Genomic DNA, 27,933 nt, shown 5'->3' with positions numbered 1-27,933 from the left:
TTTGTAATGCAATTACATTATGATAGGGTATTATACTTTTTCTCTACATAGATTCTAATCAAATAACCATTTATTTTCATTGTAAATTAATACTTCATTTAGCACGCAATACATACACAAATTTTCTCTCTTTTTCTCTCTCTCTTATTTTCTCAAATTACTTTATTATAACAATGAATTACGAAACAATGGTCTATCAGAATATTAAATAAAATTGTGAATATTTTATTTACAATATATATATTTACAGTTGCATCATTGCTTTTTGTGTTATTGATGCCGCCAGTTAAATCAGTACGTAAATAAATTGTTTTCAGTTCCGGTATATTATATATATATGCAGTTTAATTGAATATATGTTTATATTCGAAATAATTTCGTTCTTACGCTGTTCACGATATCCGGCAACTTCAGGCACGTATTGAGGCTGATTTAGCGCAAGCCAGTCATAATGATCGTACTCTTGGCATTTCTAACGCTTTTCACCGTGATTGCCGATGGCGGTATACTCGAAAAATACGCCAATGCGCCTGGAAATGTGTATCATGGTAGGTAAGTGTATTGACATTTCGCAATCTCCGCCAATAAAACCTGAGACCGATACTATTATCGGATCTAAAATGACAATTATGATGAAAAATAAATTTCTAACAATTTTTTAAAATAGGAAAGAATATTTATACGTAATTGTAGAGAATTGAATATTTCGTATATATGCTATTCGCGACATCCTTATCGTTGTCAGTGACTATATTTTTTCCGAATGAATTATTAAGATATACTCGAGACATTCACGGACCAGAGCTTCTGATACCAAGACGAGTATCTGACGATGGTAGCTTCAGCACGTATTCCCTGCCGAATTTCTATAACCGCCGAGAGATTAGCGGGCGGGACAAGCGATCTCTCGGGACGATCGATAAATTGCACCTGGTGCTACCCTTCAACGGGATCGATCATCATGTGGAACTCAGCCCGTACCATGAATTCATCTCGCCCGACATGGTGGTGGAGACACGGGGAGCCGGAATCAGCACTAATCTCGATGAGGGCTTGAGATTCAGGAGGGCGTCCGATCGACAGTGTCACTATCGCGGCACTATTCGAGGCCACGACAATTCCAGGGCGGCCCTGTCTCTGTGCGACGGCGTGGTTAGTATATAGTATATACGCGCTTTGCGTGTAACTCCCCTTCGAGAATCCCGGTGTTAACGAACCGAGAGAAGAATTTCGAGCACGTTCGTGCTTCGTCGCGTTGACATGGTAGAATACGTAGTACAAGCGGCCTTCCATAAAGGGAACTTTGATTTATTCGAGGATTTACAGCTGCGCCTTAATTAATTGGTTTCTGTAGGTATTCATTATATATATAGCAATTAACACATTTTTGTACCATCATGTAAATGTAAATAATGCAGTGCATATTTTTCATTAATGATTAAGCATATATATATATATATATATATTGAATAATCATTTATATACTTTAAATATATAAAATAATTAATATTGATTTATTGATTAAGATTGATCATTTATTTTTTTTTTATGGGAAAAGTTAAATCAAAGTAAGAAATGTTGACGTGATATTTGATAATGTTATGAGTCGGGTTTTAATCTTTATGCGCATGGTCTGCACGGATTATGATTAATTTTGATGAGTGCTACTGGAGATAGAACAGAATTTCGAAGTGACTGCAAGCATGTGGTTGGTACACATAATGCATTCCACGGATTCCTTCGGGAGATTAATGTTAACGAAGCGAGAGGAGAATTGCGATTGTAGTCGAATAGATATTGCAGAAAGGTTGTACAGAAAAATTTCTAAATCCTGTCAAAATTCAATATATATGTATAAATATTGTGAAATTTTTTAGAGTTACAACATTTTCTAATATTTTATTATGTTTGCGAAACTTAGTTCGCGAGTTCGAGAGTTTGTGATGTAATTTCAATTTATAACAAAACCTCTCAATAGACGATGCTAGAAACTATTTTGGTAACATGCCATATCTTTAAACATATAGATCGTCAGACGTTTATATGGAAATGGACGCGGTATTATTTTGGCGAGTTTAAATTTTAAAATTGAAGCATATGATGCACACTTTTCTGTATTTATATCATTGCAAAAATTTTGCAAATTTTGATTCTCTCAAACTTTATGAGTATGTTTCGTTTGAGATATAAATTGATCGATGTGTGCAATAAATGATTATATAATGTAACATAATTTTTTCAGTATGATTGCATTATGTATATCAATGATATTTGATTCTAAGTGTGTAATAAAAGACTATCAGTCTTGTAAGTACGTCGCGTAACATGCCGACACTCAATCGGTGCAATAGAAATGCAGTGTTGTGTTGTGGCGCGCTGCACTTCACCCAGATTGCATCGCCGGTTTGACTACGTGACGTAGCTTTTCCCGGATAGTAGTAAAAATAGAACGAACAATTTTGTAAGAATCACGTGACAGCTATGAGCACGTACTATTGATTCTTTATCATAAGGTATATTTTTTATGAATTACGAAATCAATTACAACATGAAAAAATCGAGTCAAAATTATTAAGTAAATTTATTTATAATTTGTAGGTAAATTTAATATTTACAAATTTAACATATATTTAAAGCGATAAACATATTACGATAGATATTCTTAACAAAGGTAGTTATCCGTCACTCGTTATTTTCAAAGTATAAAGTAAATGATTATAAATAAACTGCAAATGAGATAAAAACAGGTCGAATGTCTAATTGATGCCATTAAACACAAAGTTGCATGTCGAAAACGCGATTGTCATCTATAATTTCGCCGGTTACATGAAATCACGCGATTGATGTAAACATTCTCATTCGTAGATCTATTAAATATAGAATTTTCTATAAATATATATTATATAAACAGAACAGATGAAATGTCACATAAAATGCGACATATTTGACCTTTTCCACTATGATATTCATCATATCGATAATATCTCTTGACTCATCATCGATATTCTTCATTTCTATATGACGTCTTCGATATATTATAATGTAGCATATATATCATATTGAAGATATTTATATGTTAAATTTAAAATTCTAATCTGATATAACTTTTGATCTGCATCGAAATGTCGAAAATTTATCTGATATATATAGAATCTTCTATTATTTTAATTACTTGTAAATTTTAATGTGCAACGTATGGTGAGAAGGAAATAGCTTTTACAATATATTAGATACTTATATATAATTTTATACGCTAATAAATAGTGAACATGCTAATCTTTATATCTTTAGCATTTAGAATCTTGCAATATAGCAACTTTATATCTATCAACTAATATGTTGTGTTGTAAATAATGTCGATATTTTATTTTCTATCGCTATTATTATCGACAATGTGACACTCCTCTCGCGCGCAGGCTGGTTACGTGCAAACTAATCATGGACGGTACTTCATCGAGCCAGTGTATCAGGCAGAACCTGACGCGGACGGTCAGCACATTCACGTAGCTTACAAACGGGATGCACAACACGAGAGAAAAATACAAACCGATGCTGTATCCAAAAGACATTGTGGAACTAGCGGTAGTATTTTTTACAGATGTCATTTCTATTCTTATTTTTACCTTTTGTTGCCTTTAAAATTTTTTGAACGAAGCTAGACATTTTGTTAAACATATCCCATTTATTACTTTAATATTTTATTCAACTTGAGATGTGATATAGTTCCGAGACCATGTCGCGTAGACATTTATTATGTAGCCGTAACGCGAGAGGATTTCGCACAGTTACGAACAAGTGACAAATAATAGCGTGTAGTTTGTGAAAGCTCATTCCCGCTTTAATAGACAACTGGGAGTCGGCGTGGGCGGAACAGTTGGCTAAAAGGCAGATGCAGCTAATGGAAAATAATTCTCTCGGTGCGAAACGCGAGACCACAATATCCGCAGGAACGCACAGCATACATCGTTATATAGAAATTGGATTAATCGCCGATCGGAGATTTCTTGATTTTCATAATAACACTGATTATGAACAATATCTCTTGACGATCATGAATATGGTATCCGATTTTTATCATGACAGTTCCGTTGGGAATCAAATAGACGTCGTTTTAGTACGCATGATATATTTGGAGAAGGAGAAGGAGGAGGTAACGTGCGACAATATAAGATAAACAATTAAAAGAGGACAATATAAGATAACAATTAAAAGAGGTATTTAATATAAGAAAAGAAAAGAGAAAAAAGAGAGAGAGAGAAAAATATAATATTGCAGCATAGTAAATATTATCGATAATGTAAATATAAATATTATCATTTTATTTATTTGTGAAAAATTACTTGAGTTAGTATTGATTCACGTATGAATATTAAATTTAGTAATCTATCCAATTTCTTTAATGTAAAAAAATTGTGTGCATGTAATTCCTTTTAATCGAATGAAAAGATATTTGTTCATGTGTGATATTGATATCCGATTTATCGAAACTTGATGCTGTGTGCTCGTAGATAGATTTGCTTATTAGTCCAAATGCCGAGAAAACGTTGGAAAGTTTCGCGAAATGGGCGGAGAAAATGAATCCGAAGGATGATACGCATCCTAATCATTATGATATCGCAGTATTGGTTACGAGGTAATTTTTCTAGGCATCGATTTAACCATCGTACGTGCATAGCATTACAAATTCGAGTGTATTCTCAGATACGACATTTGCTCGGAGGAAACCAATTGCGATTTGATGGGTCTCGCTCATGTCGCTGCGGCCTGCGATTCAGCAAAAGCTGCTTGTATCAATGAAGACAGTGGACTTCTACTTGGCATCGTAGTCGCTCACGAAGTTGGTCACGTGTACTGTATCTGTCATACATTTCAATCACAATTATGGGTATATTAGACACCAGAAAGTGCGATATTTAGTTCCATTATGTAATATAATCCGAGAGAAAAAAAAAATATATATATATATATATAATATATGTGTGTGTATGTATGTGTAATTTTAATTCAATTGATTTTGAAAAAATTAAAATTAATATCTAAGTAATTATATATATAATTATATATATAATTACTTAGTATGTAATGTGTATTTATGTATGTGTAATTCATATGCAATATTTAAACGTTTTATATTTTAACATGAAAACTTCTAATCTAATATTCTAGCTAAGAAAATGTCTAGAGTTTATAGAAATTTATAAAGTTTATTTAAATTTATAGAATGGGTTGTTCTCATGATGAACCCGAGACTAGTGGATGCCCATCAATGGACACAGATGATAGCTACTTTATTATGTCCCCTATTGTTTTCTTATATACCATTAGATGGTCGAGTTGCAGCAGGAAATTTATAACAGCTTTTCTCGAGTAAATCGAATTTGTATATAAGTAATATTAAATTTTTAATTATACAATAATATACAATTTCGTGCAATTATCGTACTATCATATATGTTGCTTAACATAATTTTTAAAAAATATTTTTTTATTATGAATATATGTGATATATATATTTTGATTGATTAAAATATTATTTCTTTCTTTTGAGTTTTGCACATTTCTCTAGTTTTTATCAATAATCTTATAATCATTATAATCATTATTATCAAATTGAAGTAAAATTATATATAATTTCAGTTTTTAAAAATGAAATTCCATTCTTCGTTCTTTATTAATATCAATGATAAAGTGCTTGTCAAAAATTTTAAGATTTAATTATGAAAACGGTCATTACACATGTATACTAATACAATACTTAATCTTACAAATATAATTGTTAATATAATAATTTTATAACATTTTCTATGAATAAGGAGCGGGTTGGGCGAATGTTTAATGGACAATCCAAGAAATCCTCCGGAAAAACTAAAGTATCCGAACATGTTACCGGGTGCGATGTACGATGCTACCTTCCAATGTGACATGCTATTTCCTGGTTCGAAAGTGTGCCCGCAATCTCATGTAAAATTTTAATAGATTTTACACGACTTTTGTATTTTAGCATTTTTGATCCAATTAACGCAAGTGCAAATTATTCTTGCAAATTACTATTCAGCGAGATTCAAGTTTCTTCTCATTAAAATTGATAATTTTACCGTCATATCAATTATTTACATTTTGCGTTTCATTTATCACTTGCTTGTCGGAAATAAAGTGACTTTTAATGGTCATTTATCATTTACTTGGATAATTTAATTACTTTTATTTAATTTAATTAAATGCTACAATAATTAAATTTAATTACTTTTTGCAGTTGATCACGTCGATTAATTGTTTTAAAGTAAATTAGTCAATGTTGTGTTTGCACACATTTATCTCTATTAACATTAGTTAGATTCCGGTATTGTAACGTTTGTCGACAATATGATACTATCAAAGATTGCGCTCGGGCTGCTCCGTCTCATTCTACTCCTTCCAGACTAATCTCATTAACCAGAGCTCTTTGCTACCATATATATATATTTCAGACGACCGGCTGCGAGACTTTGTGGTGCTTGACCAACACGAGCTGCTACTCCTTAGGGACGCCAAAGGCTGATGGTACGAAATGCGGTGAGAACAAGGTGCGCGCAGCTTACGTAGAACCTGTTTCCCCGGCGAAATATATTCCCAGCGCGGATTATTTAGCAGTCGCTTAGCGTCGTTGTTTATGCATCCGCAGATATTGCCGGCGACATAAATAATACGTCTCGCTGCGAGGTGACATCAATTATTAAACGAACGCGAGCGTAAATGGCGATCGCGTCGAAAGCCATTTGCGAGGGCGCGATTCGTGTCCCGGAACGCCGTCGGAAACGTAGCGAAATAAAAGGACGTTTCTCTGTCCCTCTCCCTACAGCGGGAGATTTATTAAACGGCGCACCTTTCTCTCGCGCCCGCGTCGCTCCTCGCGGATGTAGATTTCGTCGCCTTCGGCGCGCTCGCGAGAGCGGCGGACGTAGATTTAATCGCGCCGGGGAAATAAATTGAAGTGTCAGGAAACTTCGCGCGACCCACCGCGCTGGAAATTGGTATTCGCGCGAGGCGGAGAGTAGCCCGCGAGACATATTGCGCATTCTTCTAACCCGGGACAAAGGTAATATAAAGAGTTTGCTGTTACATGTGTGTTGGTGCGCGCGCGTGCGATCCACGAAATCCAGTGGTGCATACATAAGAAATGCGTGGACATGGGCACTCGACCGGCCGCGGTTCACGGCGGATGGGGCGATTGGGGTCCCATGGGTCCTTGCAGCAGAACTTGCGGCGGTGGCCTGAAATATTCCGAGAGGGAATGCGACCGGCCGGTACCGGCCAATGGTGGTAGATACTGCATCGGGGAGAGAAAGAGGCTTTTCACTTGCAATACCACGGTAAATTGCATCTCTCTTTCGTTGCTCCTCGTGAGCCATTATCCCGCACGCGAGCTTCAATACTCGGGCGTTTCGCTTCACCGCGATACTCGACGTTATCCGCGTGATTATTCCTGCCCGACACTTTACTGGTCGAATTACAAATTCCATGCTACGCTCGCGATGCTGGTCTCTGTGTCTCTGTTTTATTTTGATTATCGCGGTGAGGTGGCTGACAGCATCGCGTCGTCACGCGCGTATGGGATTTTTATGTTTCCTAACAGTAAGATATATACGAAAGGTGACGCGAACAATGCAACGTGCTGTCGTAAATTCAGTTTGAGAGAAAAAGAAAGAGAGAGAGAGAGAGAAAAGGAAAGAAAGACTATCATTACCGCGAGCTTCGCCGCAACGAAGTTTGCCAAAATGTTTTAATTCTTTTTGTACACGCGCGACGATTCCCTCGCGCTGTCGCAATTTTCCCGTATGCTGTTCCACATGGAATTCCGTCACATATTCGCCGTAACGTTTCTGTGCACTAAATTACACAGCCCTGCGACCCGACGAAACCGCCGTACCGCGCGGTGCAGTGCTCGGAACACGACAACGAAGAGATACTAACGGACGGGCTCCATCAATGGAAACCGTACATGGACGCGAAATTAGAACCCTGCGCGCTCTACTGCATCAATGAGAAGAACACATTCGTGAAGATCTCGCCAACGGCGAACGATTCGACACCCTGCAAAGCTGGGACCAATTATATGTGCATTTCCGGAACGTGCAGGGTGTGAAATCGTAACTTTTCGGAGCAAAGTGGTTCGGCCGAGAAATCTATGCTATTCGCGTTGAAATTGTCGAGCTGATTCGATAAAATTCTCCAGCTAAACGTCAAAGTCTCTCAATTTTTTTTCTATGCTTTTTTTGCAATTTTATATAAATATTTATAAATATATAAATATTTTATATATATATACATATAAATATTTTGAATTAAAACTGTTTTTTAAGCTCTTAAAATAATTTCATAAATATTCATAATTTTTTTCTATGTCTTTAAATCTTCCGATTTTATAAAAATATTCCCATAAATTTGAAATTCTTGCGTAACAGGAATTATTTCCGAATGTTTGCAACACAAAGCATAAATATGTACGCATAATCAAACTAACAATGTACTCGCGATAACTAATAGCGTGTTAAATACTTCTATGACAATCTTTGCATTGTTCCAGCATTCCATTCCAGCAATTAAATTTAGTGGTAAACCTCTTGATATTTATTACACACGTGTTTATAATTGTTTTGTTCATGGCTACTGTAATCTACCATTTTAATTAACGATATAAATTCGCTAGAACTACCTACAATATATCACAGTAGACTCGAATAATGAAAACCTTGATATCAAAAAGAGATAATATTACGAATAAAATTTACAAATCAAATATTATTTTTTACATAAAATAATACTTTTTATAAATATCTCTTTAGAGAGAATAGATTATTTTAATTCTTATCAAACGGCATGATATGACATTTTCTTGGCGTGTTAAATATTTGTAATAAATTTTTCGCACTGTAGAAAGTCGGATGCGATTGGGTGATAAACTCGGACGCGATTGAGGATAAATGCGGTATATGTAAAGGTGATGGAACGACGTGCAGCCCGGTCGAGGGCAAATTCATTGAAACAGTGTCACAAAGCGGTAAATTTTTAGATTGTGCGCGACACTTTCCATACGAAATTGTTTCACTTTCTTTTTCACGATACATCGTATGTTTCTCTTTGCAGCGTATACTAAGATCGTAACAATACCGAAGGGAGCTCGCAGTATACAAGTTTCCGAGAGAAAACCTAGCGTGAATATACTGGCCGTGAAACTTGAAAAGGATAAAACATATTGCATCAATGGAGACAAGTGAGCTTTCGCAAACTTTTCGCGCGAGAGAGTTGTTCCTTCTTTTCTCTTTTTTTGTTCTCTTCTTAATTTATAGAGTTTATAGCACATATACACATATACACACATATACAGACAAATGTCTGGGAAATTGATGTACACAGATACATTTTGCAATGATGATAAACGTGTGTTTACCGCACTTTATATATATATATATATATATATATATATATATATATTATATTATATATACATATTTTTATGACGCCGTCGTTCATGTAGCCGCGAGTTTAAAAGCGGAGATTACGAATGCGCTGGAACGATGATTATCTACACGCATCCGGAGCCAGACAAAGAAGTAGTAGAAATGAAAGGTCCAATATCCGAAGATATTGAGATACAAGTATGATAAGTTTATTTTTTAACAAATATCTCAATATCATACATGATATAATTATCGGTTTTGTATGTCTAATCGTGTCAAAATCAAATACTATCTGTTTAATGCTGTTATGTATATCGTGTTTTTATTATAAATTTATATATCCCAAAATATTTACCGACCAAAAATTTATATCCATAAAATTTATATCCATAAATATCTTATTTTATTTTTTTCTCTTTCTCGATACGTGAAATGATGAAACATATAGTTATTGTTCAAATAATATATAGATTAGAAAATATATTTTCGTGATCACAATAATTATTTAATAAAAATTTTTATTATATCGTATGATTGTTAAAAAATAGTAAATGCTTATACATTTTTATTTATCCAATGGCTGCAAATCTTTTAGTATGCGTTCTTCAATCCTCAAGACAATCCCGGTATAGATTATAAATATTATGTGAGATCGATGAATGTGTCGTATAAACCTAAATATATGTGGGATTTCGTCGAATGGTCAGAGTGCAGTGCTAAATGCGACGGTGGTACGATGGTAATTAATGTGACAACATTAAATGCGCGCGCGCTTGACGCGACCACAAATGCGACCGCTTTTATGTGACGTACATGTTATTGATTTGCATAGATATCCGAAGCATCCTGCATCGAAGAGCAAGGCGGGCGAGTAACGCCCAACTTCTGTGATGGTATACCGCGTCCGGAAGCAAAAAGTCGCATTTGCAATCAAACTCCTTGTCCCGCAAAGTAAGTCACAAGTTCCAGACATTAAGTTTAACGTCAAAGTATCGATCAAATTGCACTTTATCATTTAACTTGATAAAACAATTCGACATTTAACTTGATAAAATAATTCGCTAAGCGAAGCAACATTTAAATTAATAAGATAATAAAATATACTTCAAATATATTTATATAAGAAAATAAATATTTTTAAATTTTACATATAGGATACATATAAGTATATACAGAATGTTTGGCGAGAAAACTGACAAATTTCCAGAATTCTAAAGTTCATTCCAAGCAAAAAAATTAATATACTAGGCCAATTCAGTGCAGTTATCGAGATATAAAGAATTTTATTTTTGTCAGTAATGCTAATCCCCTGCCTGTTCTCTCTTTCTGACTTATCATCTCTAAACTTTTTTTTGTAAGGTTGTTTGAAGTCTCGTGTATATCTATGAGGATAAATCAAAGACTCATTAATAGTTTGATATAGACAATTTTATAAATATTATAACAGATAAAAAATATTAGACATTTATATTTGTATTATATGAATTATATTTTCTTAATCATATTAATTATTCAAAATGTCCACTTTTTGTTTAAAAACATGCTACTGTTGTACCATAAATTGTCATTAATTAATTTGGTTAAGCTTAATGCTATCTGTGGTCTCATCTGTTATTCTGTTAACTAACTGTTGACGAATCTCTGGTTTACCGTCATTGTTTACATGAGTGTTCAAATAATTCCACAAAAGGAAATCTAGAGATGATAAGTCAGGAGATTATACGCAAGCCTTGACAGAGGATCAGCGTTACTGACAAAAATTAAATTCTTCATATTTTAATCTTTGAATTGAATTAATAATTTATATGAACTATAGTGTACATGAATTCTTTTGCTTGGAATAAACTGTGGAATACATTCTAAAAGTTTATCGATTTCCTCACGAAACATCTTGTATATATAAATTGATTCAATACTCACCAATACGATGCGCAAGTTGATTAATATAGTGATCTGTAAAATATAAATAGATCCAAATTATACATAAAGCAAAGAGAGACTTTCTGTTTGAAATTATATTTTAAAAAATAATACATATATAAAAATAATACGTATGTATGTGTGTATATAATATTTCCTTTGCCCAACGTCTCAAATAGAGTACATTGCAATAAAAATTTCTCGATATCATTGACTTTCGTTTTAAGCCTCGTTTTAACTCCTTTTTTAATGCGATGATGTAGTACCGTACATCTATGCCCGCATGTGTGTGCCAATAAATAAAATGTTAACTCAGTATCGCATAAACATCAATTTAGCGATTTACACACATTATTATTCGCTTGAAATCTGATATAAAGCAAATAAATTCTTATCTATCGCTGATCGATTATATAGATGGCGAGTGAGTCAATGGAGTAAATGTAACGCCTGTGATGGGAAGAAGGGTATGAGACGTCGCAAGGTTCAATGTGTAAGACCTGGTGCTCGACCTGGAGAGGACGATGTGCAGGCAAATTTAGACGCGTGCAAAGGTTGCGTGCCGAGGCAGAAAGAAGAGTGCATAGGTATACAAATGTGATTTTTCGCGTTCGAGATATATTTGAAACGTATAGATATGATTCGCGATAGAAATTCAAAATTTCCGGAGATTGGATTTTGAAAATATACACTAGGTACAAGACCCTGCAGAACGATGTGTCCCAAGAAAACTCGACAATCCGATGAACATGAGCTCATAAATATGGAGGAAAAAGTAAACTTATCACCGGACGATCAGCGTAGAATGATTGACAGATTCGTCGATCTCGGTCTGGCCCATTACTTGGAAAAGGGCCATGACAAGTTGCATGATGATGACAAGCTCGAAGAGACGAGCGCCGCTCGGAATTTTCGACAGATTCTTTACGACTGGGCGATGACAAACGAGGACAAGCGTAAGCGCACCTGCGAGGCGGAGGAGAAATTCACCACGCCGAAGCCAGGATCCATCATCATTGATTCGATACCTATCGAGAAGGTTATATTGCTGCAGGCGCCTTACATGGACGAGTCCCTTCAGTCTAATCTGTCTGACAAGGCGTTCCAGGAAGCCGGCGATCTCGTCGGCGTTGGTATTGACACGAGTCAGCAGAAGGTTTACAAAGGTTCACAGGCGGTCAAACTTATCGAACAGTTAGTTCATCATAATCTGACAATAAATCCTCGTGCCACTTCTACTACGAAGACTGAAGATCTTAATCAATCAGTGGATACCGCGTCGGAAAAGAGACGTTAAATAGAATAGAAAATGAAACGTTCACGTACTAAACTCGTGTTATCTTCGTATATAATTGTCATATATGTATAAGTTTCAGAAATATATAAATACGTATGTATTAAACAGATTACATTAGAACTTTGAACATCCGAGTATACTTTATTATAAAACTTACTCTTTGCTGATTCACGTCATCGCAATGATTGATTAGCATGATTGTACGAAGGCCGTCAAATCAAATAAAAAAATATAGTATGAAAAGCGTGACGAACACAAGATATTATTAACAATAAACGATATATGATCAGATAATCGATCAGACGGACAGACAGATATTTATATTACGAAATGTGTGTGGAACAAGTACAAAAAAATAAATGATTTGCGCGTTTTTTCGCCACTTAATCTTTATTAGGACAAGAAAATGTCGTACACCAGACATTTTCTCATGATATCACCAGAATACGGGCTATTAAGAGGGAAGAATGTTTGCTCGAAGCATTACAAAGTATCGTTTCCGTCATAAATAACATAAACGATGAATCTGAAAGATCAATCCTCAATGGCGAGACTGGTTAGTGGGTCGCGGGAAGGTTTCCTCCTGGCGTCGTTCAGGTATATAATTTATATCGCCCGTCATCTTCGTCGCATATATCGCCGCATATTGAGAGATTATCTTCGGATTCTAGCAGTTCTATTGCCGCTTTACCGTCAATTATGGTCGTGTTAGCCGGACTTAAACAACGTCGCCGATTTAATCGAACGATTCATCTTGCGACTCTTTACAATCGTCATTCAGCGTAGACTGAGATTGTGATCGTTAAAATCCGATACGCCTATATAAAAGCACACACCGTAAGCATAATTCGGTCGTATAACGTAACGATTGTTTTTATCGCTTCGAGTATCGGCAATCTCCGCGTGCGCATGTCTCGCTCTGAAAAGCAACACGCCGTGATTTTATTCAATGACTCGTAAAAGTCTCTTTGATGGATCACATAACTATCGTTTGAATCGACACAAATTCATCTTTGCTAAACGCGCGTTTTCTGTCTGCTTATACCGAAGACGCCATTTCGAAGAAGCGAAGGGTAAACGATATTCACACATGAACGTCTCGCAATAAATATATTCTTCTCTCTTTTAGTTCGGAAAATATAATAAATAATATTACGGATATGGTTGTGTGATTAGACTATATATTCTTGGATATATTACTTTCCGAGAAGTGGGACGCAAGGTGTCCAAAGATGACTTTTTGAGAGAATTTTGTAAAAGTTTAAAATAGGAAATGTAAATTTTCCAGATTAATATTTTTTAATAGAAATATGAAAATATAAACTTATTGTATAATTATAATTTAAAGTTTTATGTAGAAAAAAATTGTTGAATGTGTTGCTAATGTCATTCATTCGTGTTTTGCAATTACAGCGAATCATCCGCCCCAAATACGAATTTTTTTCTTCGATCATTAATTCAGTTTATCGTATATGTCCTTTACGCAAAAGATAGAGATTCAGAAAAACGCATGAGCTTCTTCTTGAATTCCTTGTATGTATCTGAGGGCATCCATTCCAACCAAAGTAAACTCCGTGCTATTTTCCGGCGGATAAGGTTTAAAATTCTTTGGAAAATTCATGATAACATTCTTCTCATCGCGTTCCAAAATAATAGTGAGCGTCAGGTTCTGTATGTCCTCTTTATCGATCATTACCTCGTTCTTCTTGATCTTACTTACATTAATCTGTTCCTTCTTACGGTTCAATATATTCTTTGATCTTTTATCCATTTGAGAGCGATCTTGATACGTCTTAGTCGAATTTCGAATCGAATGGTCTAGTGGAATTAAATTCGTCGTCTTATTCGGAAGTGCATTAACATATCCGGTGCCGATCAAACAAGAGAGATTGGTTGGCTTCCCAGTCCGTCTTACCGACACGGACAAATCATTCGAATGTCGGTCTTCTATGACGCCGCTTAAAGGCGTCTTAGCAGGTTCTCGAGCGGCTTTAATGAAGCCGTTTTGTCGCGTTAGCGTGCTCGAGCGAGCGGAAGAGAGCTCATATTTGCCGTTGGCGACACTTCTGTCTTCTCGTCTTCGTCGGCTGGCTTCGCAAGACTCCGACTCCCTCGGCTTTGGTCCTTGGCAATAGCTGTCCTCGATCACGTCGGCATCCTGCTCGCCACGGCCGACGGGTCGCATACATTTGACAGCGCGCCTTCTCTCGCAGCCTGGCGTGCACGGCGTGCAACCTTGCCAGTCGCCAATGATCCACCTGGAATCGCGACGATAAGAGCAAGATCTTAATTAGTCCGAGACGGCGGAGCAATTATCGCATAGTGTCATGTCCATTCGTTAGTTTCTCTAGATTAAAGTGACTATTCTGTCCAACGCGTGGACATGATATGATCAATGAAATATGATGATGATATAAGGGCGATGCACGTGTGTAGACGTTATTACTATCTACATAAGAAGCATACGTGTAACTCTTTCGACACGTAACTGGCATTTCGCTTCTTTATTATGTATGAAGAAATTAAAAGGATTGTAGATAATGTTTTTTATATAATTAAATATATGTTTATTAATATTTTAAACGTGAAGAAAGTCGTAAAGATATAGACTCACCGCGGAATGCAGGGAGCTTGATTGCATGATCTGACTTTTGCGTCTGGTTTAGTGATGTTTCTGCAAAATTTATTATCTACTAGTCCACCGATTTTTTCTACGCAACGGGGTTTTGATATTTGCTCCCCCGGGCCGCAACCTGCCGAACATTTTTCCCAGTCGATGAAATCCCAAGAGAACTCGACTTTGCGAGGAGTTTGTTGCTTCAAACCTAAGGAGTATTTCAACGTGACATTCTCCTTTGGAAAAACCTGTCAAATATTTAATGGTTGTTAAGAAGATATCGGAAAAAGATAAAAAACTATATTTTTTTAAATGTAGTTTTTAAAATAATTTAGTTGTTACTCCAACTTGAAGAGAAACACACCACGTTTTCGGAAATAAAATGAATCCTTAGTCATTTCTTAAAATATTGTAAATTTTATTATTTGTTGCATCGAAAAAAAATAAGTAAAAAAATTATATTAGAAAAGAATCGAAATTCGTATAAAGAAAATTAACAGTTGATTGCTATAGCCATATAATGATTATAAATGTTCTTAGAAGCTGCATTTCTCTTTGCTCGTTCTTGCTGATAGCTTATATTCATGTTCAAACACTCTGTCTGAGATATGTTATCGATTTGCTGAGAAAAATGTCTAATTAACGGAATACATTCATTATGTATACCAATATAACCAAGTCCTCGGTGACGGGTCCTGGTATGTTTAAAGCTTCTTGCCTTGGTCTTATCATTCCTAGCCACGCCTTAGAGCCTGGCACATCGAACATTCCTAGGCGATTACTGAAATAATTACGTCGTCGCGTTAATTGAATAAATTAATTGAGTAGTTATTTTTGTGATCGGAAAACAAATTGAAAAATAACATCAGACTACATGTTCGAAACGTTTGACCATAAATCTTATACGAAGATAACTAGCATCATTTTTCTCAAAATATTACAGAAATAAATATTAGTAAAATGTAGAAAAAAAATTAGTTACCCGTCAATTAACACGGTTTTCGTGCTTTTAGTGCGCACCAGGATCCTAGACTTTGTCGGTTCCGCCTCCTCGACGCGGATATTTCTAGCGCCGGTCGGTATGTCCGTTATCTTCTTGAGTCCTTAACGCGAAAGTTCGCACTCGAGATTATTGCGAAAAGCTACCTCGCAGTATTATTCGTCAAGATTCCAATTTCGGTGCAGTGTCGCTTTGCCATGCAGTACGGAAAGATTTATTTGGCTGTCGCGGTACTCAAAGCGCCGCTCAGAATTCCTCTGGGAGAGAAGACTGAACGCGCGCCTTATGCTTCTCTCGGAATTTTAATTCACGAAAGAGTTTCCATTCCCCGTACTTCTCTATTTGCCATGCTGTGCCGATGACGTGAAGTTTATCGGTATTTTTGTCAAGTCGCGAAATTCGAAATGAAATAAAAAAAGAGAACGAGCGAGCACGAAAGGAGAGAGAAAAAGGGAAAGAAAGTTACTAAGAAAATTATTGAAAAAATTATTAAAAAAAAATTCAAGAGAGGAAAAATATTCGCGCGGAAATCTCCATTGAAAAGTATTGATATAAAATTCAATATCATTGAAATTTTTTAAATATTATACAAATGTTTCAATAATTCAGAAAAAAAATCTCTTTGAGATTCGAAAGGTGAAACTTTTTTAAAGAAGCTTCTTGCAGAGAGAAAAATCTTAATATGTGAAATCAAATCTTCGTGTATATTTGTTGTTTAGTAACGAATATTTTATGCTTGTATTGTATAATTGAGTATTATTTACTCTGACAAAACATACAGTAATATTATCAGTTATAGTATTGCGTTCTTTCTTACGTGATTGAGCCATAAACGATAACGTTCCTTGCTTTAACGTGCACGATGTGCTGTCGCCTCGACAAACTCCGCAAACGTCTTCGACGGCGGTTGATTCCATATGTAGATCACAGGGTATCTCTCTGCACACACCCCCGATACAAATGTCTCGAATGCCTCTGTAGCACGTGGTACCGTCTATAACTTTCGGTCTCAGCGAGGTCACCAAGTTCGTTTCGCTCATGCAATAAAGAGCACATGGATTTTCAGACATCTTCAAGTCTAGATATAAAAGATAATTTGTAAAGTTGACAGGAAGTTGAAAAAAATTACTTATGATCTTACTTTCTGGTAGATTATATGCTATCCATTGATGAACTTTTCCATCCTCCGGAAATATCCAATCGTTGAATTCGGCGCATTGCATGTCACGAAACGATGGCGCGCCGATTTCACAGGGCTATAAAGAATTATTCAATATTAATATCGCTTTAAGCATTAAAAAACGCTCTACTTTTTTGACAGCTTTATTTGAAGCTTTTTATTCAGCTTTTTTATTAAAGAAGGATAGTGTGATACTTCTTTTTATTTTAACGTAAACGTTATCATTCATCATGCTTTCAAGTTCTTTATTAAGATGACATTTTTTATTTCAGTGAAAATCACGTGGAAGATATGATTATCACATATGACGGAATAGTTCATATGTTTGCTGGAAAGCTATTTGCGCGCACTCTCAAGACTAACGTTCGTGGCGCAGATTTTGTGACGTTTCCTGTCGCCGACGCAATAAGAGCCGCCTTTGGATGGGGATGGGTAGTTGCATTTTCTTATGGCGTATGCCACACCGGAGCCGCAGGTACGAGAACACTTGCTCCAGGAGGACCAGGCACCCCAACCGCCGTCTCTTACTTCAGGCCGTTCTCCCACCATCAGACATTTCATTCGGTAACACCACTATAACAGTCATTAGCCGCGGCACTAGAAGTAACTTACGTCATGGAGAACGGGCACGGAGGAGTGTATTATGCACGAACTAAATAATGTACGTCTTTTAAAAGCACGACGTGAAAATTTATTATGCCGTGCGGGAGATATTCTTCGAGACCTCCGTCTCGTTCCATTAGAATCACTAATATTATTCTCCGAGTAATAATTGAGTCTTTTTACAATTTTTACAGTTTTTGCATGTTTTAAGTATACTTAAAATTATTTAAATCTGTCGGGTATAATAAATATTTTCATCTTTCCGCATCGCAATATAACAATTTTGCAATTTAAAAATAGTAATTTTGTAGGTATTTTTGGTTCTTGAATTACTGAATTATTCGATGTGAATAATGAAAATTTGTAAATAATACACGCAATTCTGCCTGCTTGAAATGGTAATATTGATATGCGAATGTAAATAGTTCAACGTTTATATGTTAATATGTATATGTTTAGGGAAATGCTGAAATTCATATTCTTCATGCAACGTATTTTAATTTTTTTTTCTTTCTCTTTCTCTCTCTTTTATTGCTCTACACGAATTCTCGAGAATAATTTCTCGTTTCATTGAAATAACTACTTGAATTTAACTACCTCGCTTTTCCCTTTAAAACGTTCGCATTAAAGTATGAGCTTGATATCACGATAACATGCTAACGCATCAAATCTACCATCGACCGACGACGAGATAATTGATCTTCGCTTCACGAACTACATTTGTGCATCTATTTGTCTATTTCATTCCACGATGATTGCATCGGCTGTTGCGAAAGAGACGTACAAACAAACTGAAAATTTTGCGTATGTAGGTAGATCAATTTATTTTTGTAGCCAATGTTATCACTTCGATTTCAATTTTTTTAAACTTTGCAATCTCCTACGCTTCGTCCAATTTTTACTAAATTTCATCGGATGAAAATTTGTTTTTTACGTAGAATCATTTAAATGAAATATATCAAGTGTCTCTTTTAAATAAAATATTAAGTATCTTTTTTTCTAGATTATATTTTAAAGAGTTACAAGTATGTCTTGGCTCGTCGAAAATATTTTATCATGTAAATTAATAGTTTATTTAATCGCGATATATTTACCATATATTTAAATTTATATACTTATTTAAAATATTCATTTCCGAAATTAAATATCTTTGCGCGATTGGTCTATTTATTTTGCATAATTGTAAGATCTGTAATGGAAATAAGAGTCATATCGCTTGTTTTGGCGTGCTGAGTCGATCTACGATGCGTGCGTGTCGACCATTTGATTTTATTCGAAAGGTTTGCACGAAGTAATTAGAGATTACTCGCCGACCAAATTTATGACAAGCTTCATTTCTCAATGGTAATGTTCGACCTCACCGACATCTCGAAACGATAGTCGACCGGCGCTAATGACTCCCGTCTGCAAGGTTTGACGTTTCGACACGCCCGACTATTAATATTGTCATCCAATTCAATATCTTGTTGATGTCTGTTATTTAGACATCGTTTATCGCCTCATCATCATGATTTCACGCGCATCTACATTTTATTCGCGGCGGTTTCGATAAAATCCCTTTTACGGTATCACGTAGTCGCGCAAAATCTTTAACCAGTCGCAAAAAACATTTCGCCCGACTTGCCTTGTTTTGATTTCCGAAATATCCGTGACGTGACTTAAAACGAATTTTATCTGGCGATACGTAAATTTTTATGAAAAATATGCCAAGTTCCCCGCGTATATTTTGTTTCGTATATTCTTTCAGCAAATGTGTTGTCGATTTTTTCGTTTTCTAAAAATTATGAACTTTAGATACATGTTGAAGCAAAAATTATTTTGTTCCTGAAATAATTGACACACTAATTATATCTATATTCTGCCATTTAATTTTAAGTTTCAAACAAATTTTTCGAGATGTATATTAATGTTATATAATATTTTTCTATTTATTAAACAGGAAAATAACGTGCAAAACAGCTGCATAAAGTTTGCTATTTTTTGCAAAGCATTATTATAAAAAAGTTTACAATATATTTACGCAATGTTATAACTAAATACACTTTGAAATGTATTTTAAGCGAATATCTTATTGTTAGTGAAAATTTGCAACTTTCAAGATTGCCTTTTATTTGTCTTAAGGGCAAATAAAACTTAACTAAAGACTAAGACTGGTTTTAATTCTAAAAGGCTGTACAATTTATGATCGATAATAGATTCAGATAGACTTTTTTTAGTTTGTTTATTCTGATTTTATATCTTTCATGAGATATCTAAACTTTTTCGATTATAATTTTTCGGTATAAAGTTTTCGAGGATTCTGAATTTATTAATATATAATTCTTCTTTTTCTGAATCTGCGCTTTGATATGCTTTTAAATCTCTTGGAAGTAAACACAAGAACTTGTTCATTAATCATATTCTAAAATGAATCCTCTGACAAGCAATGTATTGAAGAAACTACAGTAAATATATATATGCAAAAGCTGTATAATCAACATAAATTTTTAATAACTTCGAAATAAATTAACTTTCTTTGGCATGAAGAAAGCATTGAGAGTGAGAGAGAGAACTATATTTTTAAAATACAATTTTTAAGATTTGGAAAGAGAACTCTATCCATTCTTCTTTAAAGATTATATAATATTGCAATCTAGGAACACATAAAAAGAATTAAATTAATAAAGAGGATTTAATTAAAGAAAAGAAAGGAAAAATTGAAAAGGCAATTTTTATCATGAAAAATAGGCCCTTAGGACTGATGAATTATTACTTTTTCGTTTTATCACAATTCTCGCGATACCGGGGTGTTATTTGTGCCTTACTTTATACTCTTTTTATTCGTAAGCGATAATTTTTACCCTTTTCTCACCGCACAAGGTGCCCTCCGCAGGTGGTTTCCTGCTAGACACGCAACCTCTACCCGGAATAGCGCACCTGAGGGTTTCGCAAGTCTGAAAACGAGAACGAGATCGTTTCGCTTTAATTAAATGCGTGCCGATCGCGATATCTCGGCGCGATATCGCGACTCCTCCGGTCTCTTATCTAACGCCGTGTGCAATCGGCGCGCATATTTTCCTAAACGGATAAGGTAGGCCGCAAAGGCAAAGACTTGTAGATGCGAACAGCAGATGGTGCCTCTTTACGGGCGACGTGCATCCGCAAATCATTGATACGATAACATAAGTGTTATCGAATTCATTAACGACTTGATTACACTTAACATTTTTATCCTCAGCAGTGAGACGTGATGTTACTTTTTAACAAGGTTACGTTCTTAGTCTACTTGACTTACGATCCCCATATCACATTGTCGAGCGTCTGATCGATATTGTAAACGGCATTGATCGTCACCATTATACATTACACCTGGCAACATTTCCGCGGCGGGAAAATGATGATCTTGCGGCTCATCTTCTAAGCAGAATGCCAAACCTTGCCTGAAATCAATGACTATTCTAAAACCTTATCATTTGAATTCGTACGTTGTACATCAACGTCAAGTTGACAATTCCTCATCTGCTAAAGCGATTTCAGTCTTTATTTCCTTAAAGAGTCAAAATTCCATTTATAAATTCCGTTTTTAAAACATTTTAATGTTTTAAAAGCAGACTTGGTAATTAAGTCTGAAGATTAAAGGATAATTTACGAAAATTTTATATATATATATATATGTATGTATAATTTTTTCAATTTACGTTCACCTTTTCATATCATCATCGTATTACCATCGAGCTCTATTTTAGGAAGACAACAACTGAGGCTCTGTTAATTTAATTTGAAATTTATAGTCATAGATGTGACATTTTATACTTCTCCATTCCTATATAATACACGCAGAGTAGATGAGGAAAGCAGCTTTGTTGTCGACGAACTTTAATAAAGCCGCCAGCGAAAAAGCAACAAGCATTAAGCTCACTCGATGTACGAGCGCAGGTAGTGCCGAGAGCACTCGGACCATTTTTTCGTGATGTACATGTCGCCGGGATGCATAACGGTGGTCTCCACATATCCGTTGCCGTGATAAACTATACCGGGGCAACCGTTCTCCCGCTGCACGTCGTGGGACATACCCAGGCTGGTAATGAGAAAAAGAAAATCGGCTTTTCGGAGTAGAATATTTATTGGGGCACGCGCGTCGTCCGGACTCGCTCTTAAAAGGCATTCCGGGGTACACGACGACAAGGAGCCGCTTCATACATTAAACAACGACCTCGACCGTGACTTATTTACGACGATGCCACGGCATACCATTATTTCCACTCTCGGGCAAAGAAATGGTCTTTAGGAATTTATTTCGAATTTTTTTTTCCCATGACCGGCTGCAAAAAGGGAGCAGTCAATGGCGTAACCAATCGGAGGGGAACGACTATCGGAACGATATCCGCTTTAGAATATTCCCTCGGTCGAAATGAAGGTATATGAAACATCCGTTATGAAAACGGAAACTGCCGCGCTAATGTAATACATACACACGCGTACATTATATCGCGCGTATAATATATCAGGTTAACATTGTAAAATTAATGTGGTTGTTTAATATAATATTTCATACGAGAATGAAGATAGTATATATACTGCAGAAATGCTTTTACAATATTTTTACGATGTAGTGTAATTACTTGAACTTTTCCCCACCGCATCTAATCAGGTCGGAGCGGATGAAATTAATTACACGCTTACGTGTGGCCGATCTGATGAGCTATATGATAACCGGTTGGCAGACCGGCATCTCTGACAACGGCCGCGCCTCTCAAAGGATCACACGTACCAGCAATCGTGGATGTTCCAGTGAAACCGCAGAGGTTCCTCGAGAGACAGATATCTAACCTGGCAAGTCATCGTCAGAAGGATGAATATCCGTAAATCTTGAAATTAGATTGAATTTCTGACAGGATTGTCTGTGCTGCGCATACTTGCTAATGAGAATTGCACAATCGTGGTGATTTGGGTGAGAATCGTCGCCAGGATTCATGGTGTATTGCCACTCTTGAAAATGCTTCAACGTCGCGTCCGCGTCTTGATTTACCGATAAATTCATCTGTAATATATTTAACAAAATATCAAATCCATGGTATTTTAATCACAAAAGTCAAATTATGAAGCTCTAAATATTTTTTATTTATATAAGCATATAAGAAGAAATTACATAACAAGAAAAAATAGTTCATTGGGGATAGAAAAAAATTTCTGTTGATTACTTTACCTCATTTTCTTCCACTTCTAATCTTATAATTCTCACTATAGTCAATTGCATGTGTACACCTAAACTGACGTCATGAAATAATCCTGCAGCCTGAGAAATTAAGACTTCTTAAAATCTCTGTTAAAAATGAATTTGTAACAAATTTTGAAAATTTTTAACTCGCCATGTTGAAGAGCGTCAGTATATAATTTTCGACATCAAACGACATTTTTCTATAATAATCTAATAAAGATTTGTCCAATACGACTAGCAATTCTAACGTATATGACTTGGTCTCGTTCAGTTTTGCGAGCGGTTTCTTCTGCAAATTTAAAGCACGCTTGGCAATGATCCTGGATGTATTACTAATAACGTTGCAGAGATCTTGCATAGCAGTAGTCTGAAAGTCATCCGGACTTCTTTTATACACAATATGCGGTTGTTCTATTTCTTTAGTAAAATCATATCCTGCAACTGGCTCGATCATGTACCACGCATGTTTCATTCTGATATATCCAACCTGAAGAATAAAATAATGGAATCATGAATTGTTCAAAATTCACAGCTTATTTATACTATATCAAAAGTTAAAAATTTCCATTGCTTTCCGTCACTTTTGCCTGCACTTTATATAACAATAAAAATACTAATAGAATTTAATCAATTAAACCTGGCATTTTATAAACGCAATCATACAATAAAAATACTTTATGATCAATTGAAAAAATTGAGATATTCAACTAACGAGTCCATAACAAGTGGATAGAGCGCTATTTTCCAATTGGTTGCGCACATGGGCTCGATAGTGACATTGCGTGCCTCGTAATCGCTTCAATCGCATATTATTTAAAAAATCCTGCGATTTTCGACGTTCCTCGACTATCGCACCTGGTCCAAGGAGTTGATAATTTGGATACAGCTCGATGTGATGCTCTTCCTGACCAATATGTAAACGATAGTGAACGATGTCGGGCATCGTTTGATTTCGATAAAACGAACGCTCAAAATGATGAGGTATTTGATAAGATACAAAACTTCCATCCGATTTGACCTTTCGTGGTATTACTAATTCGTATTCATCTGGTAAATTAGTAGCACGTGTGTAACGACCTTGAAAAAAGATTTAATTGTGATTATAGGTAATATTGGCATTCTTTAATTATACAAAATATATTTTACTATTATATGATTTTATAAATTAAAAAATATATATAAGATTATTTATGTGGAATAATGTGTAATCAGATATAATCATTAATAATTGAAATTTATGAAGTTTTATACAAGTTGTATACAACAAAAATCACAGAATAATAATTAATAATAAATAGTTCTTTCAATATTAAATTAATTAAAAGTAAACTTAATGCTAATATCGTTATTGCCATATTTAATATTTGTTTTTATTACAGTTTTATTAATTTTTTTATTTATTTATTCTGCGATTGAATTTTTTTATTTTTTTATTCTATGATCGAATTTATTGTACATATATATATATATATATATATATATATATATATATATATAATACTCGAATTTGAAAATATACCTTTTACTTATCAATATTGCGCATTATACATTTTATTTTGTTACAATGTTATACGAATTTCCATTTGTATGAGAAATTTGCGTAGAAATTTAATAAACCAGAAAACATTTCTGAATAATAATCACATACATTCAAATACTGATGATATTTCGCTATTCTCATTATTTAATCTTCAACGTTGTATAATAGTATTAATACTACTCCATAATATTACGAAATATCTATTCAAATTTTAGCTTTCTCTCTCTATACACGCTTCGATTAATGAACATACAATTAAGTAGCGATCGATTAATTATTGCATACATATATACACACACACACATACAATTGATTTGTACATACATCATATTTTAAAATTGATGACAGATATGCAGAGTGAATTCTCCATTCTACAAATTTGAAAAAAATATTATTTAAAAAAATAAATTCATAAAAAATGCATATTGGCATCAAAGAAATCAAATAGAATTATATTAATTATTATCATAGAAAAACATCGATATTGTGACAAAGTCGAAAATATTTTCAAATTTATAATTTTTCCATTTTCGTCTTTCCGGACATAGTTCTGTTGTAAGGATACAGGAAGCTTTCTCGTATAGGTGAAAATGTCACAGACAGTGAAGTCTCTCGGTATCAATTTCGTCGTTGTACGCTGCGGAAGAGCACGATAAGACTGAAAAGGCAGAGAGAGAAAAGAGGGACAGAGAGAGAAGATAGAAAAGGAGACAAATAAACAGAAAGATGAAGCCACATGGCAAGCACATACAATAGATCATCATTTTATGGTAGTAAGCGCAGCAGTTTTCCTGCAGTACTATATCATAGAGAAATGTCATTTGCACATATTGTATTTAACCTTAAAAAATTATTTATCCTGTTTCAGACTATTGGCCAATCAATTAACAAAATTGGATATTCAATTAACCATTTAATTTAATTAACAACTTTTTCTCGTTTATATATTTTAAAATATTTTGAGAATAGTGTTTCTTTTTGAAAAGATGTGAAATGAGAGAGTGATAGTTTAGAAGATGCGATGCTATCATGCTGCAGCATCTAGAAGAATCCTCTTAAATCGAGCTCGTAACGAAAAGAAAGCATGTTTTCGATGTCTGTGGCTACGACCGCAATGCAGACAAGGAAGGTCCGCATAAAGATGTGATGTACAATGGGTCATCTCGTACCGCGACCTGCTCTTCTCTTTGCTGCTCGCGAAACCGCGAAAAATAGCTTTCGCGTGCGCGCTATGCTCGACAAGAGGAAAGCTCTGATAGATGGCAATGACTTTCTCGAAATAGCACAGGCTGATTAGAATACGGAAAAATACTGGAAAAATATTGACATCGAAATTTTTTTTGTAAAAAATTATAAAAATAACTCAATTTATACATATTATATAATTTACATTTTATTCGTTATTCTTTACATTTTTTCTATATTTTTTTGTGTTTTTAATTTTTAATATTTTAAAATTTATATCAGTATGCATATTTTTCTGGAAATTATTTTTTTTATTTTATATGTAAAAATTGTAGTATTAATCATGTATAAATATGATTAATATTGCTGTTTTAAGAGAAAAAAGGAATGGAAAAGATTTAGTTTAATGAAGCAATTAATCATGGTACAATTTTTTTGAATAAGTTTTGAATTTTAATTTTTATTTATATTAACACGACAGAGAGTGGAAGCAAATTTTATTAAAATTTTTAGAAATTTATAAACGTTAAAAATTAAATAATACCATAAAAATACAGATAAAATTGACCGAGTTAAATGTACAAATTGCATACCAACCATGATAACCAGTATGAATTTGCTGGCTGTGAAATGTCACGAGCACGAACAGACAAATGGATGAATAAGGTGACAAGCGTTCCATCATAGTATTGTACGACTTTATCACGATATGTATCCGTCTCCAGCAAACAGTGAACCAAAAATGCCAATTTGATTGATAAAATTAAGGGAGTCAATCTGTTTGATGTAACACATGACATACATATATCCTGTAGGGAGCGTCGTATCGATCTTGAAACAAAGGTCGACGACTGACTACATGTGCCTGTCAAACTAATCTATTTTTTCTACAATATTTTTTTTATGCAATTTTATGAATGTTATTATATTTACAGATACTTTGTTTCGTAAAATTTCTCAATATCTCAACATATTAGCATAATATTCAAAAATATCAATTTAATTTTATTGTTAATCCTTTGCATTCCATAAGCGCCGCTACGACGACGTACATATTTTGTATCGCAATTAAAAAATATAAAAAGAAAAATAATTTAAAGATTTTGAATTTTTCGATAGTGAAGATGACTTTGATTTTGATACATATAAAAACAATTTAATGGACACAGCAACCGATTATAATGAAATTATTTATATTCATCAAAGATATCACAAAAATGCCTTGAAATGCAAAGGGTTAAAATCAAAAAGTACAGAGTTTTGCTCTCAAAATTTGAAATTATTATATTTAAAATTATGTAAGATACAATACCCTATTTTCAAGCAGTAAATAAATAATGATATATTTCTGCGATAAGAAGAAAAGTTAAATACTATCAACAGATGAAATCAACAGATATATAAACAAGACAATAATAATGCCACTGTTAGAAAGATCACATATGCACAACTACACAAGAAATAATATATATGAAAAAATATATAAAAATATTAAATTATTAAAATATTATAAATTTTCTTATCATTCTCTTTTTCTCTTTTTCTTTCTTTCGACATTAAACTGTTCAACGAATACGAACGTAATCTACTAAAAAGTTTTGATTGCAAGTTTGTTGATCAAATTTAATATTTTTAACCACGACGATATATGTTGCGAATGTTTAATTCAATTTTCGTGCACACATGTGCATGCGCGATGGGGGAACGAAGAAGTTGCCCCTTAATCGTCTGCAGTAAAGGCCACTCTCGGCCATAGCGGTGACTTATAATGGGTCGTTCGATGCAATCTCCTTATCGTAGAGCTTGGATTAAAAGGGACAAAAAACTTGGCTATGCTTGACCTGAAAACTTGGCCTTGCCGCGTAATTTCCGTTTTTTCGTGCGGATTGCGAGCGATCTTGAAAAAAGATGTGATTATTCGTGGGAGAGCGTGCGATTAATCGAGCGAGTGAAAGTT

General features: G+C 34.5%; 2 protein-coding genes across 4 annotated transcripts; one reads left to right on the top strand and one right to left on the bottom strand.

Annotated features, from left to right (window-relative positions):
- The first annotated feature begins 403 nt into the window (after positions 1-403).
- LOC145969896 (A disintegrin and metalloproteinase with thrombospondin motifs 7) lies at positions 404-12,967 on the top strand. The gene is made up of 18 exons (XM_083096202.1): positions 404-552; positions 777-1,152; positions 3,417-3,582; positions 3,846-4,150; positions 4,509-4,633; positions 4,702-4,848; positions 5,221-5,367; positions 5,814-5,961; positions 6,468-6,563; positions 7,140-7,349; positions 7,880-8,116; positions 8,914-9,037; positions 9,124-9,250; positions 9,515-9,635; positions 10,033-10,176; positions 10,270-10,388; positions 11,775-11,944; positions 12,053-12,967. The coding sequence occupies exons 1-18, from the start codon at positions 452-454 to the stop codon at positions 12,652-12,654; spliced, it is 3,465 nt and encodes a 1,154-aa protein (XP_082952328.1). The 5' UTR covers positions 404-451; the 3' UTR covers positions 12,655-12,967.
- On the bottom strand, positions 12,955-26,798 carry LOC145969897 (A disintegrin and metalloproteinase with thrombospondin motifs 7). Of its 3 annotated transcripts, none has more exons than XM_083096203.1 (16): positions 26,574-26,798; positions 23,964-24,328; positions 23,403-23,738; positions 23,240-23,329; positions 22,950-23,074; positions 22,717-22,863; positions 21,953-22,111; positions 21,329-21,473; positions 20,895-20,987; positions 17,815-18,024; positions 17,413-17,527; positions 17,089-17,349; positions 16,254-16,374; positions 15,938-16,052; positions 15,269-15,519; positions 12,955-14,912 (listed from the first exon to the last, which is right to left on the bottom strand). In XM_083096203.1, exons 1-16 carry the CDS (start codon positions 26,659-26,661, stop codon positions 14,153-14,155), a joined length of 3,381 nt encoding a protein of 1,126 aa, XP_082952329.1. In that variant the 5' UTR covers positions 26,662-26,798; the 3' UTR covers positions 12,955-14,152. The 3 variants fall into 3 exon arrangements, with proteins under 3 accessions (XP_082952329.1, XP_082952330.1, XP_082952331.1); XM_083096204.1 differs by having other exon boundaries at positions 26,570-26,657; XM_083096205.1 differs by lacking the exon at positions 20,895-20,987.
- Between the last annotated feature and the right edge of the window lie 1,135 nt (positions 26,799-27,933).

The sequence above is a fragment of the Camponotus vicinus genome, unplaced genomic scaffold (assembly GCF_025532165.1).
Source record: "Camponotus vicinus isolate PSW18456_S1 unplaced genomic scaffold, iyCamVici1.0 SCAF_4, whole genome shotgun sequence".
NCBI lineage: Eukaryota > Metazoa > Arthropoda > Insecta > Hymenoptera > Formicidae > Camponotus > Camponotus vicinus.
Note: the sequence above shows the minus strand (reverse complement) of the source record. Positions and strands in the feature narration are given on the sequence as shown.